General features: G+C 37.3%; 2 protein-coding genes across 2 annotated transcripts; both read left to right on the top strand.

The window, feature by feature from the left end:
- The first annotated feature begins 824 nt into the window (after positions 1-824).
- LOC117816063 (solute carrier family 2, facilitated glucose transporter member 11-like) lies at positions 825-11769 on the top strand. The gene is made up of 12 exons (XM_034688156.1): positions 825-1121; positions 1412-1510; positions 3126-3286; positions 4485-4609; positions 4788-4917; positions 5027-5175; positions 5778-5965; positions 7652-7762; positions 8077-8178; positions 8793-8868; positions 9707-9834; positions 10370-11769. The coding sequence occupies exons 1-12, from the start codon at positions 921-923 to the stop codon at positions 10586-10588; spliced, it is 1689 nt and encodes a 562-aa protein (XP_034544047.1). The 5' UTR covers positions 825-920; the 3' UTR covers positions 10589-11769.
- A 731-nt stretch (positions 11770-12500) lies between these two features.
- On the top strand, positions 12501-22853 carry LOC117816071 (solute carrier family 2, facilitated glucose transporter member 11-like). The gene is given in 14 exon segments (XM_034688170.1): positions 12501-12541; positions 13609-13655; positions 16212-16310; positions 16515-16619; positions 16621-16676; positions 18561-18685; positions 18781-18910; positions 19034-19182; positions 20945-21132; positions 21241-21351; positions 22037-22138; positions 22216-22291; positions 22371-22498; positions 22592-22853. Coding segments are annotated over 13 exon segments (1485 nt in total). The 5' UTR covers positions 12501-12541; positions 13609-13634; the 3' UTR covers positions 22787-22853.
- Positions 22854-24734: the final 1881 nt, after the last annotated feature.

Here is a 24734-nt window from a genome sequence, read left to right as displayed (position 1 = left end):
GAGCACATTTTCGGACAACACTTACTTCATACATCAGTTCATATATGACCAAATTTGCTACACCATGTCATTACATGAAGTCATAGTGACAGGATGATTAGTTAATGAACAACAGGAATTCATTATTAATTTATACAGAAATTCATCATGAGTCATGCATTACTTTAACATGAATTAAGCATTATTTCGCTAAGGAAACTGTTCCATTAGTGTAAAGTGTTACCCATTTTCGTACAATGCAAATACATTAAAGAACCATATTTGTGTACTAACGTGTTTCATGGAGCGCAGGATATTATGACTCGTTGCCTATAAATATTGTAATGGTGCAAAAAGTCAAACTTCACAGGCATTTATCAATGGCCTTTATTGGAATGTCAAATGTGTTTTTTTAACGATGAGAAGCCGGAATGAATACAAGCCGAGGTGAAACAGGAGTAACGAGGCTATTTTTAAAATGTAAGGAGTATAAAGTACAGACAATTGCTTGAAAATGTGAAGAGTAGAAGTAAAAAGTCGGCTGAAAATAATCACTCCAGTAAAGTATAGATACCCAAAGTTTCTAAGGTAACTGAGTATTTGTACTTTGTTACTTGACACCTCTACAGTTAAGTCATAAAACTTTGAAAAAGTGCATTTGTTCTACAGTCTTCGGGTTTACCGCACCTCTATGACTCTTGCATGCACCTGTTGATCTTTTAAAATACACTCCACGTGTCAGCATCCTAACCTCTCGTACCTGAACCTCATTGCGCGCGACATGTCATGCGTATCCGTTTTTTTGGACAGTTCATCTAATCTAGCAGAACAAACTCTCAAAAAAAAATAATTGTTTTGGAAATGAAAGATTCACAGCATGCTCCGCAGTGACACATCAGTGCGCTGACCGTCTGATTTGCCTAACTTCAGCCAATCATAAAATGCTTGACGTCACGTGCGAGCCTCAAGCGGAGTATGTGCTGCTGCACACCTCAAGCGTGCAGAAGGGTAACTGGAGCATCGTTTCTCAGAGGACGAGGTGGGCTGACCTGAACTGTTTGCTACTAGACGTCATTGAGTCACTTCTTCTTTCACTTTTTTCACACCTTCGAGCAACGATGTCGAATGCTCCTGTCCAGAAGGTAAACTTAAAATATTTACTTTATGTAATAAGTATCATGTTGTTAAACCCCCCTGTTGTTTGCATATTCGGTAGGATTATACAGAAAGTCTTGTAACTAGTTGAATTACATTGTGGCTGTGTTAGTCCTTGCCTAAATGTAAATAAAAAACAAAAGGTGAAGTTTGTGAAGTCAGATATTGCAGACCATGTAATTTTGATGGTCTATCTATCTATCTATCTATCTATCTATCTATCTATCTATCTATCTATCTATCTATCTATCTATCTATCTATCTATCTATCTAACAGGGTAGTTCTCTGACTTTGGTGTTAATGGTTGCATCAGCAGCCTTTGGAGGAACTCTTCAGTATGGTTACAACCTGGCAATCATGAATTCTCCCACAACTGTAAGTTTGACACTTTGATTGCACAACTGTGTTTTTCTGTGTTTGTCCTTGTGTGTTCATGTAGAAGCAGATTTCAAAGTGTTAGCAATAAGCGTGGATCAATCAAGCAAGCATGGTTGCCAAGTGCTTGCTCACTGGTGGCTTAATGCTGGGTCTGTGTAAATAGTAATTCAGAATACAGGCTAGACCTGTATAAAGTTGTGATTTGGCATATAGTGAGTAAAAAAAATATTTGGTTGGTTTATCGATAGTGGATATTTTGGGACAATACTCTATTTCATCCTAATTGTCTTTAACTGTGTTTAGTGGGTGTGAGTGTTTGTGATACCTGTACAAGCTGCATAAACAAATATCAGTCTTATTTCACATTTTGGCCCTAATATTTGGCTGAAACAAGAAACTAGCTTTATGTGCCAATGAAATTAAAGTCAACCTCATTGTAACACATTTAAATATATTATGCTCTGATCATTCAGAATAATAGAGAGATAAGTTCATCCCTACACTATTTAGAGTGCGTCTTCACCCTGTGAACCGAAAGGTCATTTCATTTAGATCATGATAATGTAAACAGACTGGCTGACTGAAAGTAACTCAGAGGTAATATGTGTCAGTTTTAACTTCTGCTTTGTTTACTTATGTGCAGTGGTGGACAAAGTACACAACTTCATTACTTGAGTCAAAGTATAGATACTCCAGTTAAAATATTACTCCAATACAAGTGAAAGTTGTTCAGTCAAATAATTTCTCGAGTTAAGTACTGAAGTACTTGCTTTTAAAAATACTTAAGTATTCAAAGTACTTAAAAATCTCTAAACGTTGTATTTTCATAATACATAAATGCAGTTAAGAATACATAGGAGTACATTATGTTACATTATGTTTATCTAGAAAACTTTACTTGAAATCTCTAAAAACTATACCATGCAATAAAAAAAGACACTAAGCTACTCCAAGCACAGACAGCTTAGTTTGAAATGTTCATCTGGAATGAAACAAATGTTACGTAGCTCAGCACGCTTTCTCAGGTTGGACTGTGGATTTTTGTATGTTTGGGCAGAGTGGGAAACAGGGAGAAGATTTCAAATGTTACATACCATTCTTCATTTTAAAATCCTCTAACACGGGCTGAAGATGTGGCCATGGGTGCTCAGGGAGAGAATTATAGCCATCATTACCACCTCTAAATGAACTGCCTGATCTGAGTGAAATCTGCTCTGTGTTTGCGCTACGTTCAACCGTGGAAACGCACGATATACAGGTACGGCTAAACCGCTGAGACAAACAGAACTACACAAACACATTTTACTGTCTTTGGGATCTGATTTCAGAAAAGAGAAGGAAATTCATGAACTGACTTCAAAGCTAAAGTAGTGAGTAACTAGCACTGATATAAATGTAGTGGAGTCAAAAGTACAATAATTGTCTTCTGAATGTAGTGGAGTAAAATAAATAAGTATCCCCAAAAAATAATACTCGCAAAGTACAGATACTCATAAAATGTACTTAAGTACTGTACTCAACTAAATTTACTCTGTTACTGTCCACCACTGCTTATGTGTGTGTGTCTTAGATTAACTCAGTGATGCTTTAACATTCTTGTCTTCCCTCACAGTTTATTCAAACCTTTATCAACGAGACATTCCTGGAGCGCTGGGACATCCAGCTGGAGGACTACCAGGTGACTCTGGTCTGGACTATTATCGTCGCAATTTTTTCATTGGGGGGCCTTGCGGGGGCTATTATCGCAGGACCAATGACTATACGCTTTGGGAGGTAACTAATCCTGAACATTACCAACAGAGATTTTCATTGCCACAAGCAGTGAGTTAATGATACACCTTTTAAATGCATATATGTGGACGGTCTAAGTAATGGTTTATTTACCTGTTTAGATAACATGCATATGACCCCAGATTAAATTTTGCCCCTCAGAGAAACACATATGTATATTTTCATAATAGTTGCAAACACCTTTAACTGCCAGAAATACCAGTAGTACTTTGTGACTTACTTACCCTTGAATTTGTTGTTTTTCATTCTAACCAAAGGTTCTTTGTTCCTAAAAAAAATAGCTAGTCCCTCTTATTTTAAAGCTGATGTTTCTCAGAAACTGTCAAGTATTTTCATTTGGAGATGAACACATGTTTGGCTCTCTAGTGGGATTATGTTAGTTTTACAATCACCAAACCATTTCACAAATGCCAATTAGACTGTAACCTTGTATTTGACTTTCAATTTCCTTGAGCGTTGCGAGAGGACATGGACCAAAACATCTCTGTATACTACAACCAAAAAGAGAAACTAAACATGATGTTGTTGTAGTATCAAGACAAAAGGCGAGGTAGCTGGTTTTTACATCCAGTTTATATGTAGCATTTAGTTTGCAGATACATCTGGTGTTATTTAATCTAGTAACAAACACTTACCAGATTAATGGTTAGTGAAGTACTGTCTAGCTAGTGCCCCTTTATTAGAGACACAGATGTGATTGGTCTGTCCTGTATCAGGTGGACTGGACATCTGTCTTGACGGTAGGAGACCAGAGATATCTGCCAGAAAAAATAAAATATGAGCTTGCAGGTTGTCTTGTTCCCCAGCAGGACTGTTTGTGTTAGGTCAACCCAACATAAGCTGCAGGGCTAAATGTTTCATCACAGTGAAGGAACATGTTGAAAAAGCAACAGTGATGGTTATTGATATGTTTTTATGGTTTTTCAGACAACAAATAAGCTCTATGGCTCAGACATATGTGAGGCCTAAACTACTTACTAAATACTCAACATTAGTGCGAAGATTTTGGATTTAAATCTACTCACATGATTTTTCTGTAATATGGACAAACAAAAGTGTTTGACTCTGTATTGCTCAAGGCTGAAACTCTCATAAGCCACCAAAAGTTGCTCCAAATATCACTGTGAAGGTTCTTATTTGCTCCAAATATTTGTTTTGTGTCCCTTTTTCTCTTCCTAAGGAAGAAATGCCTGTTACTGAACAACATTTTTCTCCTGGCGGGTTCACTCTTAGCTGTTACAAGCAGAGCTGCCAAGTCTTTCGAGATGATCATCATCTCACGTGTCCTGGTTGGCATAAATGCTGGTATGTCATCAGTTTCACATAAATAATTCATGTTAATACCTGTAACACTGTAACATGTTAAGCATGTAAGAGACTGAAAGGAAAGCTGAGCTAAATTGAGACATTTATGTTTTGATAATAAAAAGAATGGTGGGAAAAAAAGGTTAAATTCATTACAGACACATTTTGTATTTTGCAGGGATCAGTATGAACGTGCAGCCCATGTATTTTGGAGAAAGTGCACCAAAGCACTTAAGAGGAGCCGTCTCTTTGTCCTCGGCTGTTTTCACAGCATTTGGTGTCGTGCTGGGACAGGTGGTCGGAATAAGGTATAACATGCTTTGAGAATGTTTGTCATTAGAGGCTGAACTTTCTTTAAGTGCCTTGAATGTCAATGTTTCTAACAGTGACACTTTGTTTATGTATTCATTTGTAAAGAGAGATTTTGGGCAGTGAGCCGTATTGGGAGTATCTTCTTGCCAGTAATGCCATACCTGGCCTCGTACAGCTCATGACTCTGCCGTGGTTTCCAGAGAGCCCTCGTTACCTTCTCATTGACAGGGGAGACAAGGAGGCTTGTATTGATGGTGAGTATTGTAAAATGTCCAAGACTGCTTTTTATATTGCTCAAGTTACCTAAACCATCTAATTGTTTCTTTTAGGAGTATTTCCATTATTTGCGGTATCTCTATTCCGAGACCCTATAACGCAAAAAAGTGATCTTGAAGTCTAATCTGAGAACTTTTTAAAACAAGATTTCATTTTTGAGAAAATTACAGTCATGACTGTTTTTGTTGTGTATACTGCATTGCCCACTGCACTTTCTTGCCTTTACATATCTTATGGATCATTATTTTTTTTGTCATAAAGCCAGGTGAAAAAAGTCCCCCGTTTTTGGTGTTAACGTACCATTATACCCACCTTTTTGTTCCCATTTTGTGTCAAAAAACAAAATTGTTTGTCTTGTGCAAACTTCTTTTACCTTTTTAAAAATACTTTAAGTTCCAGTCCACCATCTTAAAAACATGGAGTTATTAAAGAAGGAAAAAAGTACAAGTTTGAGAAGCAGATAAAATTCCTCCTTATTTCTTCACTCATTAATTACAAAGCTCCTATCTTTTCTTGTGACTCTTTGTAAGTGCTGCAAACGTACTACATTGAACATCTTTTTTATGTGTTTTGTTCGCAGCATTGAGAAGGCTGCGAGGCTGTGAAGTCCAGAGCGGCGAGCTTGAAGAGATCCTGCAGGAACAGGCTGAAACCAAAGGAATGAGGCCCTGCGGACCCTGGGACCTCTTCACAGACCGCTCGATGCGCTGGCAGCTCATCTCTGTCATGGTCATCAGCAGCGCCATGCAGCTCTGTGGAAATGACTCGGTAAGAAGAGCCGGCTCACCTTCTAAAAAGAATGGCATCAATGTCATAATCAGAGAGATTTTTAACGTGCATTGAAACATGGTTGGATGTCTTTATAGAAAATTAGTTATGTAACTAACAAAGATCAGTGTCACTGATACTGAGCTACAGAAACACTATCTGATTTTCTTTTGGCAAGAGAAGGTTGATTAGAAATTTGAGACCATCCATCAGCGGTGTTGTGTCCGGGTGTTCCTTACGTTCCTGCAGGTCATATTAATAATGTAGACTGGGGATGAATCACCAGTGCTTTTCCCAGTGTAGTGAAGACAGCTCATCGTTTTGAATAGGGATGGGGCAAAATGTCAGTATGTCATATACTGTTGCCCTTGCTTGTGTAAGACCATTATCATCGCTGGTGTGAAATATTGATGGATTGATATAAAACTAAAACTGTGGTTTACTTTTCAATTTGACTCACTGCATTAATACTTCATGATTCCTCTTACTGCAGCTAATGACAATAATCCTGCACTTTACCTTTATTGTCTTGAAAATGATCAGTTATTGCAGAATTGCTCCACCATGGCATGTTATGGTTTGGGTTTGGTTTGGTTTGGTATCACATTGTATCAAATCAAATATTATAGTATTGTAGTGTATTGTACACTATCATATATTATTATATCATATTTTGTCATATATTATGAACGGCAAAGCACTTGTTCCTTAAGTGAGTATAGCAAACCCTATTGTATCATATCATACTGTATAGTATCATACAATATTATTGTATCAAATTGTGTCCAATCATATCATGTTGTTTACTATCCTAAATTACCATGTGATTCCTATGGAAGAATTTACATAGCAAAATTAAAATGAAAAATCAAAATAGAAAATTATATTGCAGGAATGCTTTTTAATTTTCAGAATGAATACGCATTTTTTAAAATCAAAAATAAAATGAAAAAGCAATCCATCCTTTTTCATTTTAAGTCTCATGTTCAAGCTTGCACATTTTGTAAAATTTGAATGCATTTTAATTTTCAAATTTTCTTTTTCTTTGTTTTAAATAAAAAGCAAATGTCATTTTCTTTTTCATTTTAATTGTGTAACATAATTAGCATTTTTGAAGATGAAAATTAAAAATGCAAATAGGATTATTGAATATTAATTTGATTTGCGAGTCAAATAATGCACACATATTTAGAAAATTAAAAATCGTTCTGTTAATGCAATTAAATTTTCAAATTTGCTTTTTCATTTTAATTTTGGTACATAAATGCTGCCATAGATTCCCACCCCTAGTTTCTGGTGATTAAAAAAAAAATGTATACCTTTTCAAATGTATTAATTTAATACTAATAATTTAATTTAATTTATTTTAATTCAATTCAATTCAATTCAATTCAATTCAATTCAATTTAATTTAATTTAATTTAATTTAATTTAACTATTTTTTATCATTTTTTTTCTATTAATGCATCCTCAAGGTGTCAAAACTGATTTTCAGACCTTCCACAAGTTGCCTGCTCATCACAAAATGCTGATTCAACTTCTGTGTTTCAAGGCTTTTGACCGCATGCTTAGCAGCTTTCGGGGTATTAACATAGTTGCTCTTTGTACAAAAAGCAAGCCTAATCTGCTTATTTCAGCTGCACACTTGTAATGAGCACACATCTATTTTTGTTCTCTGTCTTTCAGATTTACTTCTATGCTTCATATGTTTTCAAAGAAGCAGGGATATCTGCTGATAAAATCCAATATATCACCATCGGCACTGGGACGTGTGAATTCACTGCCTGTATCATGTGTGTGAGTACCCAAACATGTTACAAAACTGGCTGAAGTCAAAGAAAGAAAGTTGTTTGAATTCCTCTGAAAGATTTAACACAGGCTAAGCACTGATTACAGCCCTGTGTACTGGACATGAGGCAGGTTTTACATTACATTTCACAGTTTGGATTACTGAGATTTATTATGATTTTCACATAAGGATAACATACAGATTGCTGCTACAAACATGTGAGAAAGGATCAGATCACAAACTAATTCAAGTTTGAGAAGAGTGACAAGATTGACACATAAGTTCAACTGTATCTAGTCACATATTTATTTAATATTTTCAGAACCTGCTGATAGAGCGTAAAGGTCGAAGGTTCATGCTGATGGGAGGGTACATCCTCATGACCATCTGGGCTGTTGTCTTCACGATCGCTTTGTCTCTAGAGGTACAAAATTTTTAAAAAATCTATGTTTCAATGATAAATTATGCATGTATATTCTGTGGTAAAGGAAACAACTATGTAAATAATGACTGTGATCGCGATGTGAATGTTCAATGGTAAACTAAAAAGTGAATACATATAATGTGCTGGTTTATATGTAGGACAATTTTGTTAATATGTAACTGTCTTTTTGTTTTATTTTTCTATTTGCCACTGAACTGACAGTCTCAGCAGGAAAGGTCTGAAGAAGAAACTCACATTTATAGCTTACAGGCTGTAAAACACTGACTTAACGTCCTGAGAATTTTTGAGTGAAAGCACAGGGCTACTGCTGTTCAAAAGAACATGCCAACAGGGAGAACAGAACATCCAGTTATGTCTCCATTTTACTAAAACATTTCAGTTTGCTAGTCAGTCCACTAGGGGGCATCAGGAGTCAACATATGATAGATTTTTGCAAAGGAAAAAACATACATTAGATCATGTGCAGTAGTAAAATGAGAATTCAGCTCTGTTTACACAGTGAGGAGTTTATGACGCATGTCTGAATGCTTGATCTGGTTTCTTCTCTTCTTGCTCCTGCTGAACATTTCCCTTTCTTCCCTACATGGACACAGCACTACGTATCCTGGATGCCATACCTGAGCATGGCCTGTATCTTCACCTATATTCTCAGCTTTGGCATGGGACCAGGTCAGTTTAACTGTTGTGTGTTTTTTAGGGTTTGACATCAGAGAGACTCATGAAATGTTTTTTTAATGTGCTTTAGTAAAATGATCTCTGTAATCAACATTAACTAGTAAAACATGATATTTGAAATGTGTGGGGTTCGTCCCGTTCCTCACATTTTAAAACCATCAACATCTTTTAAACAGCTTCATTAATCTTCACCTAACAGCTTTTTTGCTGTTGAAATCTATACAAATGTTAGATGTGCCTAAAAAAATCTTTGATTTAGACGTTTGGGGCTGTTACAAATCCAAATGAGACAAAAAACACAGCTACTCTTTGCACGTCAACAGATGGTACCATTTGCATAAACACTTAAGTTGTCTCCTCTCCTCCAAGCACATTCAGGTGATAAACAGATCCAGTTTTATAGTACCTCTGAGGGACAGCTGTATAGCTTTAAACTGAAAAGGCTTGGCCAATATAATTAAAATAAACACACAAGCAAGGAGCTCATAGATATTTCAATGAACATCAAAAAAGATGTAGAAGAGGTCAAATAGGGCAGTAAGGGGTTAAAATTTCACTAATGTATTATGGCACCAGCCATGTAAGACCTTGTTTGCCATTAGTAAAATTTAAAATTGATTCAAAATGAACAGTGCAGTGTTCTACGAAGTCTGAAGATAATCTCTCAAACCTAGGCAGGTGCCAGAATAATCCAGACGTGGAGAAAAAAAGCAAAATACCATTTGCTCTGCTTCGTCCAAAGTGAGGCTTGTTATTAAGCTTCGATTGATTAATAATGCAGATATAATAATGATACTGACTCAGCTCATTTGGTTTTTATTTTCTTCCTCAGCTGGTGTGACCGGCGTTCTTCCAACTGAGATCTTCAATCAGACGGCCAGGCCAGCAGCCTACATGATTGCTGGCTCCATGATGTGGCTCAACCTTTTCATCATTGGAATGATCTTTCCTTTTCTAGTGGTCAGTGTGTCACTTAATTCACCCAGCTGCCAGCATCTGTAGTCTTACATCTATCCATGCAACAGTACATCCCTGTAACAAATCTGTATACTGTATTGTATGGTTTGTTTGAACTTATATCACAAGTCAAAAACTGCTTTAGTGAGCTGGGACACCACATTAATGTTATAGGAATACTGACTGGGAATATCAGTAGAGCCGGGAAACTTATTTATTCATTTTATTTTACCATTATTTTACCAGGTAAGTCAATTGAGAACCAATTCTCATTTACAATAACAACCTGGGTGAAGAGGCAACACAGGTGGCATGACAATAAATAAACAAGCCTGTCTTATTAGAAACTCCATTTGGTTGTATCAGTAACTGCACTGATATTGACCTGAGGAGAGGGATCACTGCTGTGCGTTTCTGTCTGTGAAACAAGACACACATTTAAATGTACAAGTACAGTAAATACACAACTTAGATGGTAAAGATTGAGGCATTTGTGTCACATCTTTTATCTATATGACAGTTTGTTTTTCTTCTACAGAGCGAGTTGAGTGAGTACTGCTTTGTGCCTTTCGGTGCAGTCTGCCTGCTGTCTGCGCTTTATGTAGGCCTGTTTCTGCCAGAGACCAAGGGGAAGACTCTGTCAGCAATCACAAGTGAATTCCACAAGCTCAACTTCAAAGGCCAACACAAAAACTGTGAATTGCAAACACAAGCTCAGTATCAGCTGGGCGAAGTGTGTCATTCTACGGCTTTGTAGACAGACTTTTTCTCCTGAAACATCAATCCACCATGCTGCCTCACTTTGACCTGAACTACTTGAGCTGGAAGAAGTCATGCAGAAAGTGACAGAAACACAGTTCAAGGTTGGTTACAGATCACCAAAATGTAACCTTTAAATAGCCTACTCTTACGCTTCTGTACTGTCATTAGACAGAAATAAAGAAAAGTAATGTTTTGTCAGCTGACTGTGGGAGAAAAAAATCTATACAGTCTATGAGGTGATGTGGTTTATGATATTAGATGCATCAACATCATCAGCTTGGAACACATTATAAAATAAATAGTGAGCCTGGGATAAAAATTCTTCAGGCAATTATTTACAAAGGTTTTTTGGGTGGAGAATGAGAAATATTTTACTGTTTTATTTTTTGTTTGTACAGAGAATAAAATTATTATCCATGTTAAAGGCAGGGTTTTTCATGGCTGATATATCCTCCAGTTCAGGAGGCCAACAGTCAGTGTACACTGGACTTGGTAACAACTTTGCTGTGTGATAGATTGTGAATCTGTCAGAGAGAATATCATTTGAGAAACAGAAAAACAAGCTGTGAGGTCATATTGAGCAGTGCTGCTCCCAGACTTAAATCTTGCATTTTTTTTAATGAGTGGAATATGTGCAATACATGTTTTGTTGTATGTAATGAACTTTTAATAGTATTGATCATATTGATAAAAAATGTGCCTTTCTCATATTAAACTGTAATAAAGTCATATTGAGTAAAATGTTTGTATTTTTTTTATTATTTTAATTACTCATTGTTATTACTTAGAGGAAAAATCAGCAAAGATGTCAGAGGTACAACTTTGTCCACAGGGTTGCAAAATTTGACACAAATCTGTGTAATCTCAAAAACGGGGTCAAACTTTACAGTCATTACACAGTGTGATATTATACAGTTCCTGAAGTTTCCAAAAAAAAGATGCCAACTTTGGCATTGTTGAGTACAACAACAAAACAATGTTAAAAATGAAAACTTGTATTGTTTCATGAAAAAAAAAGTAGCTAATTTTAAATTTGATGCCACGAAACAGTTTCAGACAGGGACATGGTTACCATTGTGTCAAATCAATTCTCATTTTAACAACACTGTAAATGTTTGGGAAACCAAGGAGACCAGTTACTGGAGTCTTGAAAGTGAAATGTTCCATTCTTGCCTAATAAAGGATTTCAGCTACTCAACAGTTTTGGGTCTCCTTTGTCACATTTTTGTGGCATGATGCACCAAATGTTTTCAATGGGTGAAAAATAGGGACTTCAGGCAGGCCAGTTCAGCATCCGGACTATTCTACTACTGAGCCATGCTGTTGTAATACATCTAAAATGTAATTTGGTGTCCTCTTGCTGCATCGTGCAAGATCTTACCTGAAAAGGGCATTGTCTGGATGGCAGCATATCTTTTGTCTGCTACAATGATGGGCATTTAGAATTTGCCCAAAAAAGGATCCCTTGACTTTTGTAGCTAGCCTCAAGCAAACACTCTAGAAAAATGTAGTTCTTTGCAATTGCTTCATTTTTCAACCCCAGAGCTTCACACTTGGAATTTGTGAAGTGCTCAGCATCAGCTGGTACTCAAGTCTTAGTATGGGGATCAGTATCTTGATGGAAAAATAGTATCTGAACATCTCTGTCTCTGCCTCATTGTAGCACTGGCATGTTTCCTTTTCATGGTTTATGCAGTTTCTTCAAGGAGTGTGCTGATGTCATTGTCTTCTGATGTTAATGGCTCCCACTCTGCTAATTTAGCTCTACTTTTTGTCTATTGGTCACTATATCCAAAACTGTTCAGCATCAAAGGTGACTTCCCAGATGTGTAAACTAGTCATGCCATGGGCACTTAGGCATCCCCATAGCATCGGGGATGCCGGCTTTTGGACTAATCCATGATTTCCAAAAAGAAGGTCAAATTTTGATTCGCCAGACCACAGGAAGGTATTTTGTTACACTTCAGTTTATCTTAAATGGGCTCAGGCCCAGATAAGATGTTGGCTTTTCTGGATTATGTTAATATGGGGCTTCCTCTTTTTAGTTTTAAACTGCTGTATACAGCAACAACAGTGTTCACAGACAATGGTTATTGGAAGGGATTTTGAGCACATGCAGAGATGTATTTTTTTTCTTCACATAAGCAACATCTAAACAATGCAAACCATCTCATCTGAAAAATAGATTTGCATTAACCAGAACATGAAATATGAAATATGAAATACTACATGGGCATGACAGATGCTTCATAGAGCGCATACAAAAAGTTACGATCCTCTAGATTTAAGACTCAGAGATGTCAAGGGTTCTTCCTTTGTCACTATATAGTTAGTGCACAAGTTTTCTGAGTTTTGTTAGCATGATGCAGAAACTGCCATTTAAAGAAAGTTAACCCACTTAATAATAATGCTTTTGTCTTTTTAACACTTGGAAAGGTAAAGGCTACAAATCTGAGACAAACAAGAAAGACAGAAATGTTGACAAATTTTCAGAAATTTTTTTGAATAGTATCATTCTGAAAAATTTTGCTCTGAGCACAATCAGAAAACATCTTTCTGAAAAATATACAGCTGAAAATGGTGGCATTAGTGCAGACCTTAAGATGTAGTGATTTCTTATGACAATGATTAAAAACTGGTAATTGTTTTAAAGGGGCAGTGTGGCAAATTATAGCCCAAAAGATCAAGAACTTGAAAGTGACTGAGAATTAAGTTGCAGTGGTTGCAATACCTATACTTTTAGTGTTTAAAATTATTGAAAGCTTCTGAACAGTGCAGCTTGAAGGACATTAGGGCCCCTCCCCTACAGAATAATGCCTAACCAGCTCTCTGCCCAGACTTCTTTTTAACCATCACAGGAATCAACCAGACAGACCATGTTGAATCTAGTACATGACTACCCACGTCAACACATGCCGAATGTACCCGGACAACATAAATGGACAACTTAAGTCCATTGATGTGTAACTCAAGGCGGAAAGCCTTATAAATGCTTGTTCTCTGCATCCTCTTCAGTCTACATCCACACAGGAAGTGCAGAGATGGATAGTGCACCAAGAAAGGTAAGATTACAAAATTCCACAACTATTATTTATCCTATGAACTGTTCAACCTTTTTAGTTATTGTTATTGCTGCGTGATCACTTCCTCACACTGTATAGTTCTTTAGAACTTATGTGTTTTTCAAAGATTTTTTATGTTAGCTGAGCTTGCCGGAATATCTACAATATGCACAGTACGTCAGAATTTAACACAAATGTTAACAATAAAACTAGTTTCGACACTTGCTTTTGAACATGAGATATAAATTGAGATTGAAAAAGAAATAAATTGGTGGAGGACAGAATTTTAATTAAAAAAGATACATCTTTATAAAGATAAAGAACCATATAAGATTAGACTTTGTTTGACATACCTCATTGAGAATCTTGTCTTGGGTTATGGTGCAAAAATAACATATAATTAAGTGCAACTTGCTGTTCCATAATACCGGACACAGTACACAAAACTGGCAACCATAAATGCATACAAAAGAAGCAGAAAATTTTTGAATGCAAATGAAGAATATTTATAAATATGCACAATAATGTAAAATATAGTAGAGTGTATTTAAAAAAAACAACTAAAAGGCTGATGAGAAAATAAGACATGACTGGAATATGGGCATCCAGTACCCTATACTTGGCTGGACTCACTTTACAGGTTTGATTTGATTTTTTTGATTTGATGCCTTTATTTTGATCATGTATAAGTAAAATAGAAAAAAAAAATACAAGTAGAAAATAAGAAATAGTTATACAAAAGAAACAAAATCAATCAGTTCCATTAGCAAGCACTGAAAGATTTTACTTTAAATGTTTGAAAAGGAGTAGGAAGAAGTTAAAACTTATCTAATCCTACCCCTTTATTCACTATTATCTGTCATTATACTAGTGCACTCCAACAAGTCAAATCTTCATATTTACAACGACAACCAAATGTAAACCCCTCGTGATTATCAACACTTGTCTTCCTCCTTGTACCAAAAATCATTTCTTTATACCTCTTCTTGAACTGGATTATGTTCTGACATTGCTGTAGCTCCATATTGAGACTGTTCCACAGTTTTACACCACAGATTGAAATACAAAAACTTCTCCTTGTGGTCCGAACGCTCACCATCTTGAATCTTAACTTCCCTCTTAAGTTAAACCCCTCCCCTCTCTTTCAAGGAACAATCTTTTGATATTTCCTGGAAGGAGATTTTTTCCTTGCCTTATACACAATTTGGGCAGTTTCAAAATCTACAAGGTCAAATAATTTCAATATTTTAGGGATTTAAGGAATAGTGAATTTGTGTGTTCATGGAAATCAACATTGTGAACAATTCTGATGGCTCTTTTCTGTAGTGCTGACAGTGGTTGTAGTGAGCTTTTATACTGTAAGTGTTTCCCCAAACATCAGTACAGTAACTGAGATATGGTAAAATAAGTGAACAGTAGAGAATGTGTAGTGATTTATGATCCAGAATGTTTTTGGCTTTGGAGAGAACTGAAATGCTTTTTGACAGCTTGGATTGAATGTTTTTATGTGAGGTTTCCAGCTATTTTTTCATCTATTATTACATCAAGGAATTGTGTTCATGTACTCTTTCTATGTTGACCCCCCCCCCCCCCCAATCTGTACTTGTATGTTATTGTTAGATTTATTGTTTCCAAATACTATGATTTTGTTTTGTTTAAATTAACGATAAATTGTCTTTGCCAAACCATATTTTAAGGTGATTAAATCGAAAAGTTGCTGGAATCTTCACCAGAAACTAAAAAGTTTGTGTCATCAGCAAAAAGTACTATTTACCTACTACCTTTAGCTAGTTGTTTCATCAAGAGTCTGCAGGAGGAAGGACAGGCAGCTTAAACAGGTCACTTTTGCATTGATGGGACATACAGATGCAATGGTTTGATTCCACCCTGTGACCCCATTCCTGCATCATGTCATTCCCCATACTCTCTCCCAGTTTCCTGCTCTATCCACCGCTGATACAAATTAAGCTTAAGGGTGCCAAATCAAGCTGCCTTTTCATACTTTAATTGTACTTTCCAGTTCTGTAGTATACGTAAAGATGATATATTGCAAACCAAACAGCCTCAGTCTACATGGAAGATGAGCCAAACTATGAGCACAACAGAAAGGTTAAAAACTAACATCGTAAAGAAGCAAAACAATGAGTAACTGTTTGATACATAGTGTGATGTAGTAATATCATTGTAAAAGTTAATACATGTGTAGGCCTGGGACATTTATAATCATTCACATGTTTTGCTTTATTCTCCACTTAAACTGCACACTCCATATCAGCAAATATGTTTAAGCTGCTTTTAATTTTTGCTATTATCTCCACTTGTGTTTGTTTAACACCGTCTTAGGTTAACAGGATTTGTGAATGTTTTTTTCTTTATATTCAATTATCTGTGCATTGTTGATGACCACAATATAAAGGTGCTTATAAATGTATTTTATACCATTTTGGTATAATCCTATGAATGCCAATTAAAAACAAAGAAAACAGCACACTCCCTACTGTTTACTCAATAGAACAGGGAGGTTACTTGACATATGATTATCACTTTACACCTCAGCTGCAGTACTGGAGGCTTTATCTGCTGGCGCTGGTGTTGGGAATTGGAGGATCGTTTCAGTATGGGATTCAAGTCTCTGTTATTGCCTCTCCAGCTGTGGTAAGATTTACAGTGAACAGTACATGCAAATGTATGTTAAAAAAAACTTGTAAAAACTTTTACTAGGTATTGCTTGACTTGATCACATTTTATAGTTCAAGTAAAGAGGCAAAGTCACTCATATTCAATCATAACTGCGAAAAGCATCCACTCAAAAACGTTAAATACTTCAGCCATCACTTGACCTATGTTATTTTTCTGCAGCATGTTCAGAGTTTTGTGAACTATACCTGGCTGTCGAGGTATGGAGCCCCAGTTGATGAGTCTACCAACCAGCTCCTCTGGTCCTTCATCGTGGCTGTATTGAGTCCTTGGAGCCTGGGCCGGGGCTGTCCACAGTGGCAGCCTTCCTGTCATTTATGGCCGGTGAGAGACAAACAGGAAAACAATTACTTCACATCACAGTTATAGTTGAGGAAAATACTGTACAATTACTCAATGATTTCTTTGTTTTTCAAAACTTGGGAATCCAACCATTTGCAGAGAAAACCATTCTGAGAAACCATTACAACGTTGAGTAGAAGAAAATATATCACGGCTCCAAAAAATAATGACAAACTGGAGGTTGAAAAGGACAATCGTTATTTTATCTGAAATCAAGCAATCTTTCTATTTTGGGCACATGATACCAAAAAAAAGGTCATTTTTTTATTAACATTATTATTTTATTACAGGAAACTTACCAAAAGAGTAGGTCCAGACTGTACTCTTTTTTTATGTTACTTATAAGACATACAATATCACTCCATCATGAAACGTTTGGAAATAATTGAAAACAGTGGGATGGAACATTTTAGGCAAAAGCTAAGATTAACATCAATACCCATGATAAGGACATTATAAGTAGGAGAGGTATCAGTATCAGAGGTCAAGACTCCCCAAGATAACTGTCTGTAAAGTTAGTAACATACATTAATGGGACATACAGATGCATACAGATGCGAGATCGAGAGAGAGCGAGGGAGAGAGAGAGAGAGAGAGAGGGAGAGAGAGAGAGTGAGAGAGACAAGGAAAGAGAGAGAGCGAGGGAGAGAGAGAGAGTGAGAGAGAAGAGAGAGAGAGTGAGAGAGAGGATGGAGAGAGTGAGGAGAGAGGAGTGTGTGAGGTGTATCAAGTCCCCAGGTATTCTAAGCCTATTGCGTCATAACTAGGAACCAGGGTCTAAATTTAGTTCAGGGGTAGATAATCTTCGACTGAAAAGCCCCTGCTTTGGGGGTAGTACTTTTCAAAGGTCCTGGGACTTTCGGCTGAATGTAACGGTGTTTGTGGAGTTTACACAATTGTTGAAACACAGAGGGAGTTCTTGGGAATGCATACTAGTTTATTTATTTATTAAGATTTCAAAATATTATATAATATATATTTTTTCTCTATACGTCACTGGCCTGATTTGCACAATCTACCTGGGACTTCAGCCCACGGTCGAAACGCAGACAACAATAGGGGCAGAGGAACCTTTTAGTTCAGGGTAAAGTAGTTCTGGGGGCTAAAAGACCCCGGAACTCTTGGTCGAAATGCACCTTTAAGGTACCATGGGAAGGTTCAAGAGAGGTAATACAGTTAAGTTTTGGTATCAGTGCCTCAGAGGACAAATATTTCAAGCTCCAGTGAAATCCTGAAGCATATTGGGCACTGGTTTAGCCAAGTGGTCAAAGCTCCATGTACAGAGGATAAGTCTTTGATACTGTGGCCTCGGATCCAGCACCAACTCTCAGCCCTGCTGCTGTATGTCAACCCCACTCTCTCTCCATATTTCTGACTCTATCCACTTTACTTATCAAATAAAAGCCAAAACATAATCTGTTAATCATTGTTATGCATTACATTTTTGTTTGGCAAGTCAAAAGTAACAATAAACATCAGCAATTAGTTTGTTTGCCCTCACAGATGAAAAAATTCTGTATTCATAAAATTCATATTCTGTCTTGCTGAGAGTCAGATGAGAAGACGGACATCACTTTTACGTTACAATACTAAAAAATAGAGCTACAGAGAAGAAAGCAAATGATTTGATTAACAAGCCCTGGTTCACCCCAAGAGTAAAACATGTACTTATCAGCTTTTAGCAATAGGGTAGTCGAACACATAACCCCCTGTAAAGCGTCAATCAAATCATTGCTCTCAGCTAAGCTGATTGGCTGCTTGTAAAACATTGAATTTTAACGGTCACAAGAAACTTATTGGAGTCTCCTCGCCAATTGATTATGTGCATTTCTTCTAATTCCGTTTAATTCTATGTTTGATTTGTAGGAAAAAAGCTCTGCTGTTTAACAACGTTGTGGCGATAGTTGCTGCTCTCCTCATGCTCTTCAGTCGCATGGCCAAATCTTTCGAGATGATCTTCTTTGGAAGATTTCTATACGGATATAATGTTGGTATGTACCAGTTATGTGGAATTTGTGTGTCTGTATAAATGTTAATAGAAACATTTTCCGGGTGTTTGGTCATCTTCATCATTTTTTCCCCATAGGTCTTGGCCTAAGCGTACACCTCATGTACCTTGGGGAAAGTTCTCCAAAGAAACTCAGAGGTTTCCTGACTCTCACCGGTTCAATCTTCATCGGATTTGGAAAAATTATGGGTCAAATAGTTGGAATCAAGTAAGAACTGACTGCTGGCAATTTAAACCAAAATCTCACTTGTTTTCCTATCCTATGAGCTTATTCAAATATCTACTGTATCTACTTTCTACTTTATTGATAACCCATTTTTTATACTGTCAGGGAGATGATGGGTACAGAAGACATGTGGCCATACCTCTTAGCTATAAGTGGTGTCCCTGCCATCCTGCAGTTGGTGGTGCTACCTTTCTTTCCCGAGGCTCCTCGATACCTTTACATTGACAAAGGAGACACTGAAGGAAGCAGAAAAGGTAAGTCAGTTCATACCCGCATGTCCCTCAAGAGCAGGGGTGTCAAACTAATTTCAGTTCAGGGGCCATACACAGCCCAAGTTGATCTAAAGTGGGCCGGACCAGTAAAATCAGAACATAATAACCTGTAAACGACAACTCTATATTTTCCCTATGTTTAGTGCAAAAAAATTACAAGTGCATTCTGAAAATGTTCACATTTAATGAACTATTTTTCTACAAAAAACAGCCGTTGTATTTTCGCCATGATAAGTCTCATAGTTGGCCGAATATTTTACTCTTTAAGTCCTGAAACCTGCTGCGAACACACCAAACACACAGGTTACCCATTCACCTGACACAGAGTGTAATGTTTACAGCAAAAGAACAGAGAGAATATAATAATGAACAAGGTCAAGTTGGTCAAGCGAACAGTTTGCTTGCTGAACAGTGTTGTATGCAGGGGTGTAGTGCTAGTGTTAATAGTTAGTGGATCATCTTTTAGTGCTCAAAAAAGTCTTTATGAATCTTTACCGGATTATGCAAACAGCAAGTAATCTATTTTCTCACTTGGAGAAAAATGTCTCAGAAAAAAAGCGCTGTTCTGGTTCACTCCATCAGCACAAAGATTTTATGCAACCCCCAGAGGACAAATTTGAAATGGTGGTTACTTTTATTGAAAAATTGCAGTTAATGTCTTCTCTGTAATTTTTTCACTTTACAAAGTCATTCCGTGGGCCGGATTGGAACCTCTGGCGGGCCGGTTTTGGTCCACGGACTGCCTGTTTGACACCCCTGCTCTAGAGTAATGTGCTTTCAAAGATGCAGAGGTTTGAATGCATTTGTAAAATAACTGATAAATAAAAACATTGTACAGTACAGTGTTAGAAAGTGATTTGAAAAAATCCAAACAGGTCCCTCTCAGTGTTGCTCTGGTATTTGGGATAAATTACAAATCATTTTATACTGCTACATTAAGTGGGTTCAAATTTCCTGTCCAACTGTATTCTACTGTTTTAGTCTACTTTTGTGCAATCTAAGATTCTACAGCTTCTGAGCTTGAGCCTTCTCAAAGTTAAAATCACTCCCCAACTGCTCTGCTTTGAGTAAGCATCAAACTCTGCTGCATCCTTCTAAAACATCAGGCAACTAACCATCCTTCTAACGTTTCAGCCAGCACTCACAGCTGCTTTATAACGAAGAACCTCTAACTTTTTTTTGCCACTTATATGTTATGGGGCCTGTTTCTCACTCTCTACCTGCTCCAACAGGACTTTACAGTCATTGGTTTGGCTGCTTGAGTTCATCTGGAGCTTTGAGACTCCCCTCTTTTCTCTGTGCAGAGGGGACATGTTTGGTCTGAGCCCCCTCCAGTTGGGGCTGCATAATCCCAGCTACAGACACCCTCTTTCACAGCCCCAGTGCTTGTTCCTTCTCTGTCCTTGAGGCTGATAGAGGAAATTAGCCAGCAATTCCAACTCAATTTCCCAGTGGGCCGTGCTCTCAGGTCTGCTTTTGGGACTAATGAAGACTAATACTTGTCTCTGTGTAGTGGCTGATTTTATCTCCATTACTTTTAACTTTTGTGAAGTTGCTTCAAGTCAAGTAAAAACAGGTTATCAAACACCTCTACTAACACTTTTGCGTTGTGGACAAACACATTGTACGATGTTTATAGTGGATTATAATTGAAAACCTGTGCGTGTGTGTGTGTTTGTGTGTGTGCGTGTGCGTGTGTGCATGCGCGTGTGTGTGTGTGTGTGTGTTTGTGTGTGTATAAAAGCCTTGGAATGGCTGTGGCAGGAGGATGACTTAAAGCAGGAACTGGAGGACATGCAGAAAGAGAGAGAGAGCACACAGGGAGAAGAGAAGAAGACAGTGAAAGATGTCCTCACCTCTCGCTGTGTGAGGTGGCAGCTGCTGACTCTGGCTATCCCCTGTGCTGGAGTTCAGTTCTGTGGCATCAACGCAGTATGTTACCATCAGCTTTCCTTTTCATATCACAACTATAAACGCTTCAAATATAACATAATATGTTCAATTAAATTGTTGTGATGGCTGCTTTGATCTCCAATCTAGCTGTATTTCTACGCCTTTGACATCTTCCGTGAGTCCGGATTGCCGGAGGACCAAATGCATTACATGGCCATCGGTATTGGAGCAACAGAGCTCATCGCTGTAACACTGTGTGTACGTATCTCAGGGTTAAAAATGGGGGAGGGGGAGGTAGAGCGTACAGCCTAACCCGGCACGGGTGAGCCCTTGCCCCAACAGGCTTCTTTCCCTGTCTCTGACTTCCCTCTCCTCTTTCTAACATATCTATACATATTCTTCACTCTGTTTGCTCTCTCTTCTCCTCTCTTATCCTTCATTAAAAAAGGGAAGAAGGCGGAGGTACAGCCTGACCCAACAGGGGTCACCTCTTGTTGAGACAGGCTTCTCACCCAGCTCTGTCTTCTTTCAGACATTTTTCTACATATACACCTCTCCGTGTTCTCTCTTTTCTTTTAGAATTTAGTGTCTGGGTATGAAGGGAGTGAGAGATAGCATGGAGGGTGGTGGCTCTGGGGTGCCAGAGCTATCTGTTAAGCTTCCCTGAGGTGCCCTGGGCCCATCAACCCCCATTAATCTTTATGTATGGGTTGTAGGGGACATGAGGGGACATGTGGTAGCTTACATAACTAATCAATAGTCCATTTATGTTGAGATGAGGGCGTTTTTTTTCTGGGGCGCTTATTTTGTTATAGCACAAGTACCTTGTGTTGATTTCAAATTAGACTGTGATGTAGTTGGAGCGTAATAATCTGTAGAGAGCTGAAAATGAAATACGTCATATCATGTGTTTTTTAATCTTTCCATCACTTTGGTATTTCAGTCTTTCCTGATAGATCGAGCAGGCAGAAAGAAGCTGATGGGTTATGGGTATCTGATGATGGGCATCACCATGTCTGTGCTCACTGCCATGCTGTCCATAAAGGTAAATACCCTCCCAAGGTGCACTTTTACCTAATGTGCTGTAGAGGATAAATAACAATGTACCCTCTTTTCGTGCAGCATCTGAATTCATGGATCCCGTACATGAACATTGCTCTGATCTTCTGTGTCATCTGCATATATGGACTAGGACCTTGTAAGTGTTTTGTAGCTTGTGAAACCTGAAACAGATATTTTCTTTATCCAAGTTACTAACTTCTTAAATGTTTTTGAAGCTGGAGTGTCTATGGCTCTTCCTGCCGACCTCTTCCTGCAAGCTTGGCGTCCTTCCGCATATGTTATCAGTGGGACCATTAACTGGCTAAGCATGTTCCTGGTGGGGATGTCGTTCGGCTTCATTGTGGTGAGAATCTGCAGGGTTGGACATAAATTGAATCCCCATCTGAAGCACAGAAAATGTATTCAACACAATCTGTTTTTATTTTTATCCACACAGGATGGACTCGGGCAGTTTTGCTTCCTGATTTTTGTGGTGTACTCAATACTCAGTGCAGCTTTTCTGATATTTTTTGTGCCAGAGACCAAAGGAAAGACAATGGTTGAGATTATGGAAGACTTCAACAAACTTAACTACAAGAACAGGACTGCTGATGTTGAAAAGACTGACATTAATCTTGTAACTAAACTTTAACTTTTTTCAATATATTTTACCGGTCATATCTACAATTTTTTTGCATTAACCTTTGAGTATAAGTTAATCAGTGGAACAGAATACGCCATATGAAAGTGTATCTCAAGAAATAAACTTTTTATTGTGTTTTATTTAATAAAAATGGATATGTGTATGTGTATAAACTTTAGGGAGCAATATAAATTAATAGATCATACAGAAAGAGGAATCTGTCTACTGTATGTAACATGTAAAATAAAGATTGTGTTTCATCTGAATAATCTTGTTTTATAGCTTTTTATTTGGAATATATATATATTTATATATATATATATATATATATATAACCTTTAATTAACCAGGTATGTCATTTAGAACAAATTCTTATTCCCGGTGACGACATGGCAAAAGGCACAGGCTTTGAGGGGGAAAGGGACAGGGATAAAAGTAATGATAAAAGCAAACTTAAAAACTTAAAAATGACAAGTTAAACATGACAGGACAGAACAGAGCAAATAACGAACAGCGACACCAGGAGTCCAGGATTAAATTAGGTGCAGGTGTGTTTAAGAGTGTCCTTGAGAGAGTTCTTGAAGGCTGATTTTGAGATGTAGTGGACCAGTTGTAAAGTTTTCTGTAAATTGTTCAAGTCTGTGGGCACAGCAGACTGAAATGATGACAATAGCTTTGCTTATTAAGACTTCTATGATTACATTTTTTTAAATTCAGGTTATATCTAAACGTATGTTCTGTGTATGTTCTTGCAATAGTGTTTGATGAAGTAAGCTAAGCTATCAGGACTTTAATGAAGAAATTGTTGTCATGTTTCACCTCAGAGTAAAACAATTACAACAATGAATATAAAATGTGATGCTTTGGAAATTTGACATGGGAAGAACACAAAAGGAATTGGCAAAAAAACAATTGTTATATCCAATTATATAAGTTAAACATGGGAGTGTGTGTGGTTTTTGAAACATGTTGCTGGTATCAAATCTAAAATGAGAATATATTACTTTTATAAGACAAAATTTTTTTCATTTTGATTTTTTTTTTCTGCACTTTTAATTATTAAATTCAGGGTTAACATGTTTTAAAACCATAATTTTTTCAAATTGACATTTTACATAGCATGCCAACTTTTCTGAATTGGGGTTGTCATAGAAATGCAACAAAATAGTCCCTATACTGGGGATGGGGTTAAACAGGATATTTTAACGTTTGCAGGCCTGAAATGCAGGTCATGTTGTATTTGAGATGTAGCGCAGCCACCCGCCACTAGCCAGAGTTGTAGCTTCAGTTAATGGCTACTGCTGAATTGCTATAATGCTCAACTATCTAAACAAGCACAGTTGGCAGATAGCATCTCATAGCTCGGTGCAGTTTGGCAATACTTTTATCTAGAAAATAGAAGTAAAATGTATGTAGGCTGTGTCGGGTTAAACTGACATAACCACTTGATTGTAGCAATGCGTAACCAGCACAGCCTACATTGGCTTCCAGTTAAATTAAGGATTAATTTTAAGGTTCTTGCTTTTGTGTATAGAGCTCTGCAAGGTCAGGCTCCTGAATATATCACTGACCTGCTCCACCACTACCTCACCAGTAAGTCAATCAGGTCTTCTGACCAGGGCTTGCTGGTTTTCCCTCGAGCTTGTCTAAGGATATAAGGTGACTGTGCTTTTGAAGTGGTGGCATTGACATTGTGGAATGCTCTTCCTGTAAATATTCATTCAGCTGTCTCTGTTGTCACTTTTAAAAAACTTGTAAAGACACATTTATTTAACAGGCCTTCAACTCACCTTGTACAGACGAATGTTTTAATTATGCTATTGTCTGTTTCTTGATTTCATTTTAATGTTTTATGATTTCATTTTAAATTGAATAGTTTTTCTGTGAAGCACTTTGTGATTTTATTCTATGAAAGGTGCTACACTAAATAAATGTACTTACTTACTTACTTTCAGGT

This window comes from Notolabrus celidotus, chromosome 1, assembly GCF_009762535.1.
Source record: "Notolabrus celidotus isolate fNotCel1 chromosome 1, fNotCel1.pri, whole genome shotgun sequence".
Lineage (NCBI taxonomy): Eukaryota > Metazoa > Chordata > Actinopteri > Labriformes > Labridae > Notolabrus > Notolabrus celidotus.
This window is presented reverse-complemented; position numbering and strand designations above follow the sequence as displayed.